The sequence below is a fragment of the Tympanuchus pallidicinctus genome, unplaced genomic scaffold (assembly GCF_026119805.1).
Source record: "Tympanuchus pallidicinctus isolate F22 unplaced genomic scaffold, pur_lepc_1.0 scaffold159, whole genome shotgun sequence".
In the NCBI taxonomy this organism is placed as follows: Eukaryota; Metazoa; Chordata; class Aves; order Galliformes; family Phasianidae; genus Tympanuchus; species Tympanuchus pallidicinctus.
The window spans coordinates 16,169-32,841 of NW_026294678.1; the positions used below are offsets into that span (position 1 = coordinate 16,169).

Here is a 16,673-nt window from a genome sequence, read left to right on the forward strand (position 1 = left end):
GGGCACAGATGTCACCGTCCCCAAATATCTGCGTCCCTTGGGTCGCCGTCCCCATAAATCTGGGTCCTCTCGGGGTCACCGTGGGCACAGATGCCACTGTCCCCAAATATCTGCGTCCCTCGTGGGCTCCGTGGGTCACTCGCTGTCCCTGTATCATAGGGTCCCCCCCCCTATGTGACAACCCCAATGGTGTGGGGTCCCCACGGCACCAGGACGGGTCGCTGTGCCGGGACTTTGGGTTCTCTTGGGGTCCTGGGTCACCATTCCTGGACATTTGGGTCCGTGCAGGGATTGGGTCCCTGTCCCCAAAAAGCTGTGTCCCCCAGAGGGCCGGGTGGGTCACCCACGGTCCCCAAAATCTGCGATCCCAAAGGAGCAGGATGTGTCCCCATATCCAACACCTCGATCCCAAAGGAGCAGGATGTGTCCCCATATCCAACACCTCGATCCCAAAGGAGCAGGATGTGTCCCCATATCCAACACCTTGATCCCAAAGGAGCAGGATGTGTCCCCATATCCAACACCTCGATCCCAAAGGAGCAGGATGTGTCCCCATATCCAACACCTCGATCCCAAAGGAGCAGGATGTGTCCCCATATCCAACACCTCGATCCCAAAGGAGCAGGATGTGTCCCCATATCCAACACCTCGATCCCAAAGGACCAGGATGTGTCCCCATATCCAACACCTCGATCCCAAAGGAGCAGGATGTGTCCCCATATCCAACACCTCGATCCCAAAGGACCAGGATGTGTCCCCATATCCAACACCTCGATCCCAAAGGAGCAGGAAGGGTCCCCATATCCAACACCTCGATCCCAAAGGAGCAGGATGTGTCCCCATATCCAACACCTCGATCCCAAAGGAGCAGGATGCGTCCCCATATCCAACACTTCGATCCTAAAAGACTGGGATGGATCACCTTGATATTGAAGGATCGGGGTGGGTCCCCATATCCAACACCTCGATCCCAAAGGACCAGGGTGGATCCCAAATCCAACACCTTGATCCCAAAGGAGCAGGATGTGTCCCCATATCCAACACCTCGATCCCAAAGGAGCAGGATGCGTCCCCATATCCAACACCTCGATCCCAAAGGAGCAGGATGTGTCCCCATATCCAACACCTCGATCCCAAAGGAGCAGGATGTGTCCCCATATCCAACACCTCGATCCCAAAGGACCAGGATGTGTCCCCATATCCAACACCTCGATCCCAAAGGAGAAGGATGTGTCCCCAAATCCAACACCTCGATCCCAAAGGAGCAGGATGTGTCCCCAAATCCAACACCTCGATCCCAAAGGAGCAGGATGTGTCCCCAAATCCAACACCTCAATCCCAAAGGAGCAGGATGTGTCCCCAAATCCAACACCTCGATCCCAAAGGAGCAGGATGTGTCCCCATATCCAACACCTCGATCCCAAAGGACCAGGTTGGATCCCATATCCAACACCTCGATCCTAAAAGACTGGGATGGATCACCTTGATATTGAAGGATCGGGGTGGGTCCCCATATCCAACACCTCAATCCCAAAGGACCAGGGTGGATCCCATATCCAACACCTTGATCCCAAAGGACCAGGGTGGATCCCATATCCAACACCTCGATCCCAAAGGACCAGAATGAGTTCCTATATCTGGACACCCCAATCCCATAAAATCAGGATGGATCACCTCGATCCCAAAGGACCGGAACGGATCCTCCTTTCTTCCATGCCTGACTCCCCATGGCCCAGGACCCATCGCCGCCCCATAGCTCTGTGCCCCCCCATAACCCCTCCTCTCTCCCCACCCCCAGCGATGCCGGCGGGGCCCCACAGAGGCCCCAGTGATGTCGCTTCCTCCCCACCCGCATCCCCCACATCCGGGCGCCTGTTCCCATCGTCCCCTGCAATCTGTGGGGCGCAGGCGCAGCACTGTTCACATCGCTTCCGGACCCCTCAGACCCCAGGCCCACCCCGGGCCCTGTGCCCACAGAATCCCCCCCACGGCCCTGGGGGGGGTGGGGATCCACGAGACCACCGGGTCCTCCCCAAAGGTGGGTGTGGGGCGGGGAGGGACGCATCGCGGTGGGTCCCTGCCCGGATCCGGTGGCGGTGGTGGGAAGAGGAAGGTGGTGGTTGGTCCTTCCCACGGCCGCGGGGACTCAGCGCCATTGTCCTGTGGGGAGGGAGGGTCAGAAGGGATCTCACCATGATCCTACATCCATTGGATCTGTCCAGAGTGATCCCACCTCGATCCTACATCCGTCAGATCCGTCCAGAGTGATCCCACCGTGATCCTACATCCACTGGATCCATCCAGAGTGATCCCACCGTGATCCTACATCCATCAGATCCATCCAGAGTGATCCCACCACAATCCTACATCCATTGGATCCGTCCAGTGATCCCACCTCGATCCTACGTCCATCGGATCCATCCAGAGTGATCCCACCTCGATCCTACGTCCATCGGATCCATCCAGAGTGATCCCACCGTGATCCTACATCCATCAGATCCATCCAGAGTGATCCCACCTCGATCCTACATCCATTGGATCCATCCAGAGTGATCCCACCACGATTCTACATCCATTGGATCCGTCCAGAGTGATCCCACCTCGATCCTACATCCATTGGATCCGTCCAGAGTGATCCCACCTCGATCCTACATCCATCGGATCCATCCGGAGTGATCCCACCTCTATCCTACATCCATCGGATCCATCCAGATTGATCCCATCTCAATACCACATCCATCAGATCCATCCAGAGTGATCCCACCTCGATCCTACATCCATCAGATCCATCCAGAGTGATCCCACCTCGATACCACATCCATTGGATCCATCCAGAGTGATCCCACCTCGATCCTACATCCATTGGCTCCATCCAGAAGTGATCCCACCACGATCCTTCACCCATCGGCTCCATCAGTTTGGGATCCCACCACGATCCCACCTCCATCAGCTCCTTCCACCTGTGATCCCACCACGATCCCACACCCTTTCATCGCCTTCTGGAAGTGATCCAAACTCCATCCCATACCCACCAGAACATTCCAGAAAGTGACCTCAGGACCATGTCCATCGCCTCCTTCCAGAAGTGACCCACAGGATCCCACCTCCATCACCTCTTTCCACCTGTGACCCCACCACAGCCCCATATCCATCGTCTCCTTCCAGAAGCGACCCCACCAGGACCCCACAACCGCTGCTCCTCCCCAGAGGGACCCACCAGGATCCCACCTCCATCATCTCTGTCCACCTGTGACCCCACCAGGACCCCGTATCCACCTCATCCTTCCCAAAATTGACCCACAGGATCCCATCCCCATCACCTCTTTCCATCTGTGACCCCACAACGACCCCATATCCATCGTCTCCTTCCAGAAGCGACCCCACCAGGACCCCACAACCGCTGCTCCTCCCCAGAGGGACCCACCAGCACCCCATATCCATCACCTCCTTCCAGAAGTGACCCACAACAACCCCATATCCATCTTTTCTTCTGGCAGTGACCCACCGGATCCCATCTCCATCACTTCTTTCCACCTGTGACCCCACCACGACCCTGTATCCACCTCATCCTTCCCAAAAGTGACCCACAGGATCCCATCTCCGTCACCTCTTTCCACCTGTGACCCCACAGCAACCCCATATCTATCGTCTCCTTCCAGAAGCGACCCCACCAGAACCCCACAACCGCTGCTCCTCCCCAGAGGGACCCACCAGGATCCCTAATCTCCATCACTTCTTTCCATCTGTGACCACACAACCCCGTATCCATCATCCTTCTGGCAGTGACCCACAGGATCCCATCTCCATCACTTCTTTCCACCTGTGACCCCACCACGACCCCGTATCCACCTCATCCTTCCAGAAGCGACCCACAGGATCCCATCTCCATCACCTCTTTCCACCTGTGACCCCACCAGGACCCCGTATTCACCTCATCCTTCCAGAAGCGACCCACCAGGATCCCATCCCCACCACCTCTTTCCACCCGTGACCCCCACCACGACCCCACTCCCACCTTCCTCTTCCCCAAAAACGACCCCCTGTTGTCCCCCCCATGGAGGCGTGGAGGCAATGCGCCCATTGGTTGGTGACAGCAAGGGTTCTCCCGGCCGGTCACCGTGCCAGCAGCCCCACGGGACAAGTTTGGGACCTGGCACAGGCGTTGAGGGATGGGGTTCTTCTCTGTCACCTCCTCAACGCCCTCCTGCCCAACGCCGTGCCCCCCAGGGACATTTGTCCCCGTCCCCAAATGTCACAGGTGTGCGACAGAGGGTGAATAATTAACGGGGAAAAGGGGGGTGGGGGGGTGGAATAAGGGTAGAGCTGCACCCAGGGAAGCTGGGGGGAGGGAGGAGGATGTAAATGAGATGGTAATTGCCCCGGGTGAGGGGTAAATGGGGGGCTGGGGGGGGTATTTGGGGATGTTGTTGCCCCAGGGAGGGGTAAGAGGGGAGGGAGGTCCCCAGGGAGGGGGGATTGGGGTGACAGTGCCAACCAGGGGGTCTTGGAGGGCACTGATGGTGGGGCTGGAGGGAATGGAGGTGGCGGTGATGGCGGTGGGGTGACGGTGACAGAGGTGGTGAAGTGACGACAGGATCGACGCCGATGGTGACAGTGATGGTGCCACTGGGGTGACGGCGACCGTTGGGGTGACAATAGTCAGCGGGGGGACAGTGACTGCTGGGGTGACACTGTGGGGTCACCATGACCGTTGGGGTGACAATGACTTGTTGGGGTGACGACTGTTGGGGTGACAATGACCATTGGGGTTGACATTGAATGTTGGGGTGACAACAATCACTGGGGTGACAACTGTAGGGGTGACAATGAGTATTGGGTTGACATTGACTGTTGGGGTGACAACGGTTGGGGTGACAATGACCGTGGGGGTGACAATGACTGCTGGGGTGACAACTTTTGGAGTGACAACTGTTGGGGTGACAATGACTGTTAGGGTGACAACGGTTGGGGTGACAATGACTGTTGGGGTGACAATGGCAGTTGGGGTGACAGTGACTATTGGGTTGACAACGGTTGGGTTGACAATGACCACTGGGGTGACAATTAAAGTTGGGGTGACAACTTTTGGGGTGACAATGACAACTGGGGTGACAATGACTGTTGGGGCGACAATGACCACGGGGTGACAATGACTGTTGGGGTGACAACTGTTGGGATGACAACTGTTGGGGTGACAATGACCACTGGGGTGACAGTGAGTTGTTCGGGTGACAATGGTTGGGGTGACAATGATCACTGGGGTGACAATGACCACTGGGGTGACAATGACTGTTGGGGTGACAACTGTTGGGGTGACACTGACCACTGGGGTGACACTGACCACTGGGGTGACAATGGTTGGGGTGACAATGACCACTGGGGTGACAATGACTGTTGGGGTGACAACTTTTGGGGTGACAATGACTGTTAGGGTGACAATGACAGTTGGGGTGACAGTGACAGCAGCTACAAGCAACGACGGTGATGACAATGACGGCATTTGACGATGATGACGGTGACGGAGGGGGGCAGCGGTGGTGGGAGCCGAGAGTGGCGGTGACAAACGGGGCGCCATCGGTGATGGTGACAAACGGGGCGCCACTGGTGACGGTGACAAACGGGGCGCTGTCGGTGACGGTGACAAACGGGGCGCCATCGGTGACGGTGACAAACGGGGACGCCGTCGGTGACGATGACAAACGGGGCGCCATTGATGACGGTGACAAACGGGGACGCCGTGGGTGACGGTGACAAACGGGGCGCCATTGATGACGGTGACAAACGGGGACGCCGTCGGTGACGGTGACAAACGGGGTGCCATCGGTGACGGTGACAAACGGGGCGCCGTCGGTGACGGTGACAAATGGGGCGACATTGGTGACGGTGACAAACGGGGCGCCGTCGGTGACGGTGACAAACGGGGCGCCATCGGTGACGGTGACAAACGGGGATGCCGTCGGTGACGGTGACAAATGGGGCGCCATTGGTGACAGTGACAAACGGGGCGGCATTGGTGACGGTGACAAACGGGGCGACATCGGTGACGGTGACAAACGGGGACGCCATTGGTGACGGTGACAAACGGGACGCCATTGGTGACGGTGACAAACGGGGACGCCATCGGTGACGGTGACAAACGGGGCGCCATCGGTGACGGTGACAAACGGGGACGCCATTGGTGACGGTGACAAACGGGACGCCATCAGTGACGGTGACAAACGGGGACGCCATTGGTGACGGTGACAAACGGGGACGCCATTGGTGACGGTGACAAACGGGGACGCCATCAGTGACGGTGACAAACGGGGCGCCATTGGTGACGGTGACAAACGGGGTGCCATTGGTGACGGTGACAAACGGGGCGCTGTTGGTGACGGTGACAAACGGGGACGCCATCGGTGACGGTGACAAATGGGGCGCCGTCGGTGACGGTGACAAACGGGGACGCCATTGGTGACGGTGACAAACGGGGCGCCATTGGTGACGGTGACAAACGGGGCGACATCGGTGACGGTGACAAACGGGGACGCCATCGGTGACGGTGACAAACGGGGACGCCGTCGGTGACGGTGACAAATGGGGACGCCATCGGTGACGGTGACAAACAGGGCGCCATTGGTGACGGTGACAAACGGGGACGCCGTCGGTGACGGTGACAAACGGGGCGCCATCGGTGACGGTGACAAACGGGGACGCCATTGGTGACGGTGACAAACGGGGACGCCGTCGGTGACGGTGACAAATGGGGACGCCATCGGTGACGGTGACAAACGGGGACGCCATTGATGACGGTGACAAACGGGGACGCCATCGGTGACGGTGACAAACGGGGACACCATTGGTGACGGTGACAAACGGGGCGCCATTGGTGACGGTGACCAACGGGGACACCATCGGTGACGGTGACAAACGGGGCGCCATCGGTGACGGTGACAAACGGGGACGCCATCAGTGACGGTGACAAACGGGGCGCCATTGGTGACGGTGACAAACGGGGCGCCATTGATGACGGTGACAAACGGGGCGCCATCGGTGACGGTGACAAACGGGGACGCCATTGGTGACGGTGACAAACGGGACGCCATCGGTGACGGTGACAAACGGGGACGCCATTGGTGACGGTGACAAACGGGGCGGCATTGGTGACGGTGACAAACGGGGACGCCATTGGTGACGGTGACAAACGGGGGCGCCGTCGGTGACGGTGACAAACGGGGACGCCATTGGTGACGGTGACAAACGGGGCGGCATTGGTGACGGTGACAAACGGGGACGCCATTGGTGACGGTGACAAACGGGGGTGCCGTCGGTGACGGTGACAAACGGGACGCCATTGGTGACGGTGACAAACGGGGACGCCATCGGTGACGGTGACAAACGGGACGCCATTGGTGACGGTGACAAACGGGGACGCCATTGGTGACGGTGACAAACGGGGCGCCATCGGTGACGGTGACAAACGGGGCGCCGTCGGTGACGGTGACAAACGGGGACGCCATTGATGACGGTGACAAACGGGGCGCCGTCGGTGACGGTGACAAATGGGGACGCCATTGGTGACGGTGACAAACGGGGACGCCATCGGTGACGGTGACAAACGGGGCGCCGTTGGTGACGGTGACAAACGGGGACGCCATTGGTGACGGTGACAAACGGGGACGCCATTGGTGACGGTGACAAACGGGGACGCCGTTGGTGACGGTGACAAACGGGGACGCCATTGGTGACGGTGACAAATGGGGAGCCATTGGTGACGGTGACAAATGGGGACGCCATTGGTGACGGTGACGTCTGCCACCGCAGTTCCTGTGCCTGAGGAACATCCGCACCTTCCTGACCGCCTGCGCCGACAAATTCGGGCTCCCCAAGCATCGCCTCTTCGGGGCCTTCGACCTCTTTGACGTTCAGGATTTTGGGAAGGTGGGACAGCGGCGTTGGGGACAGGATTGGGGACAACCTGGGGACGGTCACCTCCCCCCCCCCCCCCCCCCCGGTGACCCCATTTCTGCCCTCAGGTGATCGACACCTTGTCCACGCTGTCCTGGACGCCCATCGCACAGAGCAAAGGCTTCACGTGAGGGCGGGGGTCCCGTTGATGTCCCCATATCCATGGGTCCCATGTCCCCAAATCCATGGGTCCCATGTCCCCAACCCCATAGGACCCACGTCCCCATATCCATGGGTCCCATGTCCCCAGCCCCATAGCACCCACGTCCCCATATCCATGGGTCCCATGTCCCCAACCCCATAGCACCCACGTCCCCATATCCATGGGTCCCATGTCCCCAGTCCCATAGGACCCACGTCCCCATATCCATGGGTCCCATGTCCCCAACCCCATAGCACCCAATTCCCCATATCCATGGGTCCCATGTCCCCATATCCATGGGTCGCATGTCCCCATACCCATAGGACCCACATCCCCATATCCATGGGTCCCATGTCCCCAACCCCATAGCACCCAATTCCCCATATCCATGGGTCCCATGTCCCCATAACCATGGGTCGCATGTCCCCATACCCATAGGACCCACATCCCCATATCCATGGGTCCCATGTCCCCATACCCATAGGACCCACGTCCCCATATCCATGGGTTCCATGTCCCCAACCCCATAGCACCCACATCCCCGTACCCATGGGTTCCATTTCCCCAACCCCATAGGTTCCAGGTTCCCAACCCTATGGGACTCAGATCCTCAACCCCATAGGACCCATGTCCCCAATCCTATAAACCCATGTCCCCAACCCCATGGGTCCCAAATCCCACCCCCCCCATGGGTCCCATGTCCCCAACCCTATAAACCCACGTCCCCAACCCCATGGGTCCCATGTCCCCAACCCTGTAAACCCACGTCCCCAACCCATGGGTCCCAAATCCCACCCCCCCATGGGTCCCACGTCCCCAACCCCATAGGGTCTGTGACCCCCCCCAACCCCACAGACCCTTGTCTCTGACCCTATGGGACTCAAGTTCCCAACCCCAATGGGACCCAGACCCCACAAACCCATGGGATCCGGCTGTCCTGTTCCTATGGGATCAAGACCCCCCCAGCCCTATGGGACCCGGGTCCCTGACCCCATAAAACTGCGCCCCCCCCCCCCCAAACAGACCCTTCCCCACCGAGGACTGCGATGGGGACGACGAAATCTACAGCGGGCTCTCGGACCTCATTGAGTGAGCGGGGGGATTTGGGGTCACTTTGCAGGGTTTGGGGGATGTTTGGGGTATTTTGGGGGTTATTTTGGGGCTGGTTGGTTTGTGGGGTTTGTGGGACATGTTGGGAGTTATTTGGGGTCCATTTTGTAGGGTTTGGGGGATGTTTGGGGTGGTTTGGGGGTTATTTTGGGGCAGCTGGTTTGTGGGGTCTGGAGGACATGTGGGGAGTGATTTGGGGTCACTTTGTAGGGTTTGGGGGACGTTTGGGGTGGTTTGGGGGACATTTTGGGGCTGGTTGGTTTATGGGGTCTGTAGGACATGTTGGGAGTAATTTGGGGTTCAGTTTGTAGGATTTGGGGGCCATTTTGGGGGCCATTCCAGTGTTATTCTGTAGGGTTTGGGGGATGTTTGGGGTGGTTTGGGGGTTATTTTGGGGCAGCTGGTTTGTGGGGTTTGTGGGACATGTTGGGAGTGATTTGGGGTCTATGTTGTAGGGTTTGGGGGATATTGGGGGTATTTTGGGGTTTATTTTGGGGCAGCTGGTTTGTGGGGTCTGGAGGACATGTTGGGAGGGATTTGGGGTTCAGTTTGTAGGGTTTGGGGGATATTGGGGATATTTTGGGGGTTATTTTGGGGCTGGTTGGTTTGTGGGGTTTGTGGGACATGTTGGGAGTGGTTTGGGGTTCAGTTTGTAGGGTTTGGGGGACATTTGGGGTGGTTTGGGGGTCATTTTGGGGCAGCTGGTTTGTAGGGTTTGTGGGACATATTGGGAGTGATTTGGGGTCCAGTTTGTAGGGTTTGGGGGATATTGGGGGTATTTTGGGGTTATTTTGGGGCTGGTTGGTTTGTGGGGTTTGTGGGACATGTTGGGAGGGATTTGGGGTCTATTTTGTAGGGTTTGGGGGATGTTTGGGGGCAGTTTGTGGAGTCGGTTTATGGGGTTTGGAGGACATGTTGGGAGTAATTTGGGGTTCAGTTTGTAGGGTTTGGGGGATATTGGGGGTATTTTGGGGGTTATTTTGGGGCTGGTTGGTTTGTGGGGTTTGTGGGACATGTTGGGAGGGATTTGGGGTTCAGTTTGTAGGGTTTGGGGGATGTTTGGGGTGGTTTGGGGGTTATTTTGGGGCAGCTGGTTTGTGGGGTTTGTGGGACATGTTGGGAGTGATTTGGGGTCTCTTTTGTAGGGTTTGGGGGATATTGGGGGTATTTTGGGGGTTATTTTGGGGCTGGTTGGTTTGTGGGGTCTGGAGGACATGTTGGGAGTGATTTGGGGTCTATTTTGTAGGGTTTATGGGATGTTTGGGGGCAGTTTGTAGGGTTGGTTTGTGGTGTTGGTTTGTGGGGTCTGGAGGACATGTTGGGAGTGATTTGGGGTCTATTTTGTAGGGTTTATGGGATGTTTGGGGGGCAGTTTGTAGGGTTGGTTTGTGGTGTTGGTTTGTGGGGTCTGGAGGACATGTTGGGAGTGATTTGGGGTTCAGTTAGTAGGGTTTGGGGGATGTTTGGGGGCAGTTTGTGGGGTCGGTTTATGGGGTTTGGAGGACATGTTGGGAGGGATCTGGGGTTCAGTTTGTAGGGTTTGGGGGACATTTGGGGTGGTTTGGGGGTCATTTTGGGGCAGCTGGTTTGTAGGGTTTGTGGGACATGTTGGGAGTGATTTGGGGTCCAGTTTGTAGGGTTTGGGGGATATTGGGGGTATTTTGGGGTTATTTTGGGGCTGGTTGGTTTGTGGGGTTTGTGGGACATGTTGGGAGGGATTTGGGGTCTATTTTGTAGGGTTTGGGGGATGTTTGGGGTATTTTGGGGGTTATTTTGGGGCAGCTGGTTTGTGGGGTCTGGAGGACATGTTGGGAGGGATTTGGGGTCTATTTTGTAGGGTTTATGGGATGTTTGGGGGCAGTTTGTAGGGTTGGTTTGTGGTGTTGGTTTGTGGGGTCTGGAGGACATGTTGGGAGTGATTTGGGGTTCAGTTTGTAGGGTTTGGGGGATGTTTGGGGGCAGTTTGTGGGGTCGGTTTATGGGGTTTGGAGGACATGTTGGGAGGGATCTGGGGTTCAGTTTGTAGGGTTTGGGGGACATTTGGGGTGGTTTGTGCGGTTATTTTGGGGTTGATTTGGGGGTTCTTTTGGGGTCGGTTTATGGGGTCTGTAGGACATGTTGGGAGTAATTTGGGGTTCAGTTTGTAGGGTTTGGGGAACATTTTGGGGGCCATTCCAGTGTTATTCTGTAGGGTTTGGGGGATGTTTGGGGTATTTTGGGGGTTATTTTGGGGCAGCTGGTTTGTGGGGTTTGGAGGACATGTTGGGGGTGATTTGGGGTCCATTTTGTAGGATTTGGGGGATGTTTGGGGTGGTTTGGGGGTCATTTTGTGGCAGCTGGTTTGTGGGGTCTGTAGGACATGTAGGGAGGGATTTGGGGTCTATTTTGTAGGGTTTGGGGGACGTTTGGGGTGGTTTGGGGGACATTTTGGGGCTGGTTGGTTTGTGGGGTCTGTAGGACATGTTGGGAGTGATTTGGGGTTCAGTTTGTAGGGTTTGGGGGATGTTTGGGGGCAGTTTGTGGGGTCGGTTTGTGGGGTTTGGAGGACATGTTGGAGTAATTTGGGGTTCAGTTTGTAGGATTTGGGGGACATTTTGGGGGCCATTCCTGCATTATTCTATAGGGTTTGTGGGACATTTTGGGGGCCATTCCAGCATTATTCTATAGGGTTTGTGGGATATTTTGGGGGCCATGTTGGCGTTATTCTATAGGGTTTGTGGGACATTTTGGGGGCCATGTTGGCGTTATTCTATAGGGTCTGTGGGACATTTTGGGGGCCATTCCAGCATTATTCTATAGGGTTTGTGGGACATTTTGGGGGCCATGTTAGCGTTATTCTATAGGGTCTGTGGGGTATTTGGTCCCAGTTTGGGGGGGGATCGAAGGGGTGCCATCCTGTCCCCCAACAGCGACACGGTGGAGGACGACGACGAGCTGTACGACTGCGTCGAGGCCGAAGGGGACGACGGGGACGACGTCTACGAGGACCTGATGAGGGCGGACGTCCCCCCGTCCGCTGTGAGCCCCCAGACCCCGGCTGTGGGGCCCCCGTTTGTGGGGTCGCCGTCGTCCCCCCTCCCCAAATCCCGACCCCCCCTTTGAGGACACGGTTGTCCCCCCGCAGAGGGTGGAGGTGGACCGCAGGCACTGCTGCCTCCAGGAGCTGAGGCAGACGGAGGAGAAATACACCGAGACCCTCGAGTCCATCTGCACGGTGTGGGATAGGGGGACGTGGGGGGGGATGTGGGGTCATGGGGGGTTGTGGGGTCATGGAGGGTTATGGGGTCATGGGGGGGATGTGGGGTCATGGGGGGATGTGGGGTCATGGGGGATGTGGAGTCATGGGGGGATGTGGAGTCATGGGGGGATATGGGGTCATGGGGGGGATGTGGGGTCATGGGGGGTATGTGGGGTCATTGGGGGATATGGGGTGATGAGGGGATGTGGGGTCATGGGGGGGATGTGGGGTCATGGGGGGTTGTGGGGTCATGGGGGGATCTGGGGTCATGGGGAGATGTGGGGTCATGGGGGGATGTGGGATCGTGGGGGGATGTGGAGTCATGGGGGTATGTGGGTCATTGAGGGACATGGGGTCATGGAGGGTTATGGGGTCATGGGGGGGATGTGGGGTCATGGGGGGATGTGGGGTCGTGAGGGGGTGTGGAGTCATGGGGAAGGTTGTGGGGTCACGGGGGGATATGGGGTCATTGGGGGATATGGGGTCATGGGGGGTTATGGGGTCATGGAGGAGATATGGGTCATTGGGGGATATGGAGTCATGGAGGATATGGGGTCATGGGGGGATCTGGGGTCATGGGGGGATATGGGGTCATTGGGGGGTTATGGGGTCATGGAGGGTTATGGGGTCATGGGGAGGATATGGGGTCATGGGGGATATGGGGTGATGGGGGGATGTGGGGTCATGGGGGGTTATGGGGTCACAGGGGGGTTATGGGGTCATGGAGGGTTATGGGGTCGTGAGGAGGTGTGGGGTCATGGGGGGATGTGGGGTCATGGGGGGTTGTGGGGTCATGGGGGGTTGTGGGGTCATGAGGGGGTGTGGGGTCATTGGGGGATGTGGGGTCATGGGGGGATCTGGGGTCATTGGGGGATGTGGAGTCATGGGGGGTTGTGGGGTCATGGGGGGATATTTGGGTCATGGGGGAATTTGGGGTCATGGGGGGGATGTGGGGTCATTGGGGGATCTGAGGTCATGAGGGGGTGTGGAGTCATGGGGAAGGTTGTGGGGTCATGGGGGAATTTGGGGTCGTGAGGGGGTGTGGGGTCACTGGGGGATATGGGGTCATGGGGGTATGTGGGGTCATGGGGGGTTATGGGGTCATGGGGGGGATGTGGGGTCATGGGGGGATGTGGGGTCATGAGGGGGTGTGGGGTCATGGGGGGATGTGGGGTCATTGGGAGATATGGGGTGATGGAGGGATATGGGGTCATGGGGGGATATGGGGTCATTGGGGGGGAGTGGGGTCATGGAGGGATGTGGAGTCATGGGGGGATGTGGAGTCATGGGGAAGGTTGTGGGGTCATGGGGGGATATGGGTCGTTGGGGGATATGGGGTCATGGAGGGTTATGGGGTCATGGGGGGGATGTGGGGTCATTGGGGGATGTGGGGTCATGGGGGGATGTGGGGTCATGGGGGGTTTATGGGGTCATGGGGGGATCTGGGGTCTGGGGGGATTTGAGGTCATTGGGGGGTTATGGGGTCATGGAGGGTTATGGGGTCGTGAGGGGGTGTGGGGTCATTGGGGTATATGGGTCATTGGGGGATATGGAGTCATGGAGTATATGGGGTCATGAGGGGGATATGGGGTCATGGGGGGATGCGAGGTCATTGGGGGTTGTGGGGTGATGGAGAATATGGGGTCATGGAGGATATGGGGTGATGGGGGGATGTGGGGTGACGGGGGGATATGGGGTCATGGGGGGTTGTGGGGTCATTGGGGGTTATGGGGTCATGGGGGGATTTGGGGTCATTGGGGGGTTATGGGGTCGTGGAGGGTTATGGGGTCGTGAGGGGATGTGGGGTCATTGGGGTATATGGGGTCATGGGGGGATGTGGGGTCATGGAGGATATGGGGTCATGAAGGGGATATGGGAGGGGATGTGGGGTCCAGGGTGGGTATGGGGGCACGGGGACGTGAGCGGGGCGCAGGGGCTGTGGGGCGCATCCCCAGTGCTCCCAGTGCTCCCAGTGCTCCCAGTGCTCCCAGTGCTCCCAGTAATCCCAGTGCCCACAGCACTTCCTGCGCCCCGCTCAGGCACTTCCTGCAGCCGCAGGACCTGGAGAGCGTCTTCATCAACATCGAGGTGCCCAGTTACACCAGTAACCGCTCCCAGTGCTCCCAGTTACCCTTCCCACTGCTCCCAGTGCTCCCAGTTACCCTTCCCACTGCTCCCAGTATCCCTTCCACTGCTCCCAGTTACCCCTCCCAATGTTCCCAGTGCTCCCAGTTACCCCCCCAGTGCTCCCAGTTACCCTTCCCAGTGCTCCCAGTATCCCTCCCTGGCCCCAGTCAACCCAGTTAACCCTCCCAGTGTCATCTCAGTGCTCCCAGTTACCCCTCCCAGTGCTCCCAGTATCGCTTCCTGGCCCCAGTTACCCCCCAGTTACCCTTCCCACTGCTCCCAGTATCCCCCCCCTGGCCCCAGTTACCCCCCGTTATCCCTCCCAGTGCTCCCAGTTACCCCTCCCAATGTTCCCAGTGCTCCCAGTTACCCCCCCCCAGTGCTCCCAGTATCCCCCCCTGGCCCCAGTTACCCCCCAGTTACCCCTCCCAGTGCTCCCAATATCCCTCCCAGTGCTCCCAGTTACCCCTCCCACCGCTCCCAGTATCCCTCCCTGGTCCCAGTTACCCCTCCCAGTGTTCCCAGTTACCCCCCAGTTACCCCTCCCAGCGCTCCCAGTATCCCCCCCCTGGCCCCAGTTACCCCCCAGTTACCCCTCCCAGTGCTCCCAGTATCCCTTCCACTGCTCCCAGTGCTCCCAGTAACCTCTCCCAGTGTCATCCCAGTGCTCCCAGTTACCCCTTCCACCGCTCCCAGTACCCCTCCCTGGTCCCAGTTACCCCTCCCAGTATTCCCAGTGCTCCCAGTATCCCCCCCTGGCCCCATAACCTCCCAGTTACCCCTCCCAGCGCTCCCAGTATCCCCCCCCTGGCCCCAGTTACCCCCCAGTTACCCCTCCCAGTGCTCCCAGTATCCCTTCCATTGCTCCCAGTGCTCCCAGTTACCCCTCCCAGCGCTCCCAGTATCCCCCCCTGGCCCCAGTAACCCACCAGTTACCCCTCCCAGTGCTCCCAGTTACCCTTCCCACTGCTCCCAGTATCCCTCCCTGGCCCCAGTCAACCCAGTTAACCCTCCCAGTGCTCCCAGTATCCCCCCCCTGGCCCCAGTTACCCCCCAGTTACCCCTCCCAGTGCTCCCAGTATCCCTTCCATTGCTCCCAGTTACCCCTCCCAATGTTCCCAGTGCTCCCAGTTACCCCCCCCAGTGCTCCCAGAATCCCTCCCAGTGCTCCCAGTTACCCTTCCCACTGCTCCCAGTATCCCTCCCTGGTCCCAGTGCTCCCAGTTACCTGTCCCAGTGTCATCCCAGTTACCCCCCAGTTACCCCTCCCAGTGCTCCCAGTATCCCTTCCATTGCTCCCAGTGCTCCCAGTTACCCCTCCCAGTGCTCCCAGTATCCCCCCCTGGCCCCAGTAACCCCCCAGTTATCCCTCCCAGTGCTCCCAGTATCCCTCCCAGTGCTCCCAGTTACCCTTCCCACTGCTCCCAGTATCCCTCCCTGGTCCCAGTGCTCCCAGTTACCTGTCCCAGTGTCATCCCAGTTACCTCCCAGTTACCCCTCCCAGTGCTCCCAGTATCCCTTCCATTGCTCCCAGTGCTCCCAGTTACCCCTCCCAGTGCTCCCCAGTATCCCTCCCTGGTCCCAGTCAACCCAGTTACCCCTCCCAGTGCTCCCAGTATCCCTCCCTGGTCCCAGTCAACCCAGTTACCCCTCCCAGTGCTCCCAGTATCCCTTCCATTGCTCCCAGTTACCCCTCCCAATGTTCCCAGTGCTCCCAGTTACCCCCCCCAGTGCTCCCAGAATCCCTCCCAGTGCTCCCAGTTACCCTTCCCACTGCTCCCAGTATCCCTCCCTGGTCCCAGTGCTCCCAGTTACCTGTCCCAGTGTCATCCCAGTTGCCCACCAGTTACCCCTCCCAGTGCTCCCAGTATCCCCCCCTGGCCCCAGTTACCCCCCAGTTACCCCTCCCAGTGCTCCCAGTATCCCTTCCATTGCTCCCAGTGCTCCCAGTTACCCCTCCCAGTGCTCCCAGTATCCCCCCCTGGCCCCAGTAACCCACCAGTAACCCCTCCCAGTGCTCCCAGTTACCCTTCCCAGTGCTCCCAGTATCCCTCCCTGGGCCCAGTCAACCCAGTTACCCCTCCCAGTGCTCCCAGTATCCCCCCCTGG

The 16,673-nt window shown here is 58.6% G+C and overlaps 1 protein-coding gene and 3 long non-coding RNA genes across 6 annotated transcripts in view; 1 reads left to right on the top strand and 3 right to left on the bottom strand.

The window, feature by feature from the left end:
• Window positions 1–2,397: 2,397 nt before the first annotated feature.
• Window positions 2,398–2,877, bottom strand: LOC128077429 (uncharacterized). The gene is made up of 3 exons (XR_008205008.1): window positions 2,765–2,877; window positions 2,560–2,682; window positions 2,398–2,518 (listed from the first exon to the last, which is right to left on the bottom strand). It is a non-coding gene; the product is annotated as an uncharacterized LOC128077429 (long non-coding RNA).
• A 199-nt stretch (window positions 2,878–3,076) lies between these two features.
• LOC128077426 (uncharacterized) lies at window positions 3,077–4,093 on the bottom strand. Of its 3 annotated transcripts, XR_008205003.1 has the most exons (4): window positions 3,976–4,093; window positions 3,821–3,892; window positions 3,564–3,617; window positions 3,077–3,276 (listed from the first exon to the last, which is right to left on the bottom strand). It is a non-coding gene; the product is annotated as an uncharacterized LOC128077426 (long non-coding RNA). The 3 variants fall into 3 exon arrangements; XR_008205002.1 differs by lacking the exon at window positions 3,976–4,093 and having other exon boundaries at window positions 3,821–3,938; XR_008205001.1 differs by lacking the exons at window positions 3,821–3,892; window positions 3,976–4,093 and having other exon boundaries at window positions 3,564–3,715.
• LOC128077425 (proto-oncogene vav-like) overlaps window positions 3,811–16,673 on the top strand; it is a 39,610-nt gene continuing 26,747 nt past the window's right edge. The window contains 9 exon segments of the mRNA XM_052676567.1: window positions 3,811–3,908; window positions 3,993–4,258; window positions 7,804–7,920; window positions 8,016–8,074; window positions 9,113–9,178; window positions 12,109–12,217; window positions 12,324–12,413; window positions 14,456–14,467; window positions 14,469–14,525. Coding sequence (XP_052532527.1) covers window positions 4,055–4,258; window positions 7,804–7,920; window positions 8,016–8,074; window positions 9,113–9,178; window positions 12,109–12,217; window positions 12,324–12,413; window positions 14,456–14,467; window positions 14,469–14,525 — 714 coding nt within the window. The 5' untranslated portion in view covers window positions 3,811–3,908; window positions 3,993–4,054.
• On the bottom strand, window positions 15,158–15,557 carry LOC128077431 (uncharacterized). The gene is made up of 3 exons (XR_008205010.1): window positions 15,501–15,557; window positions 15,386–15,459; window positions 15,158–15,189 (listed from the first exon to the last, which is right to left on the bottom strand). It is a non-coding gene; the product is annotated as an uncharacterized LOC128077431 (long non-coding RNA).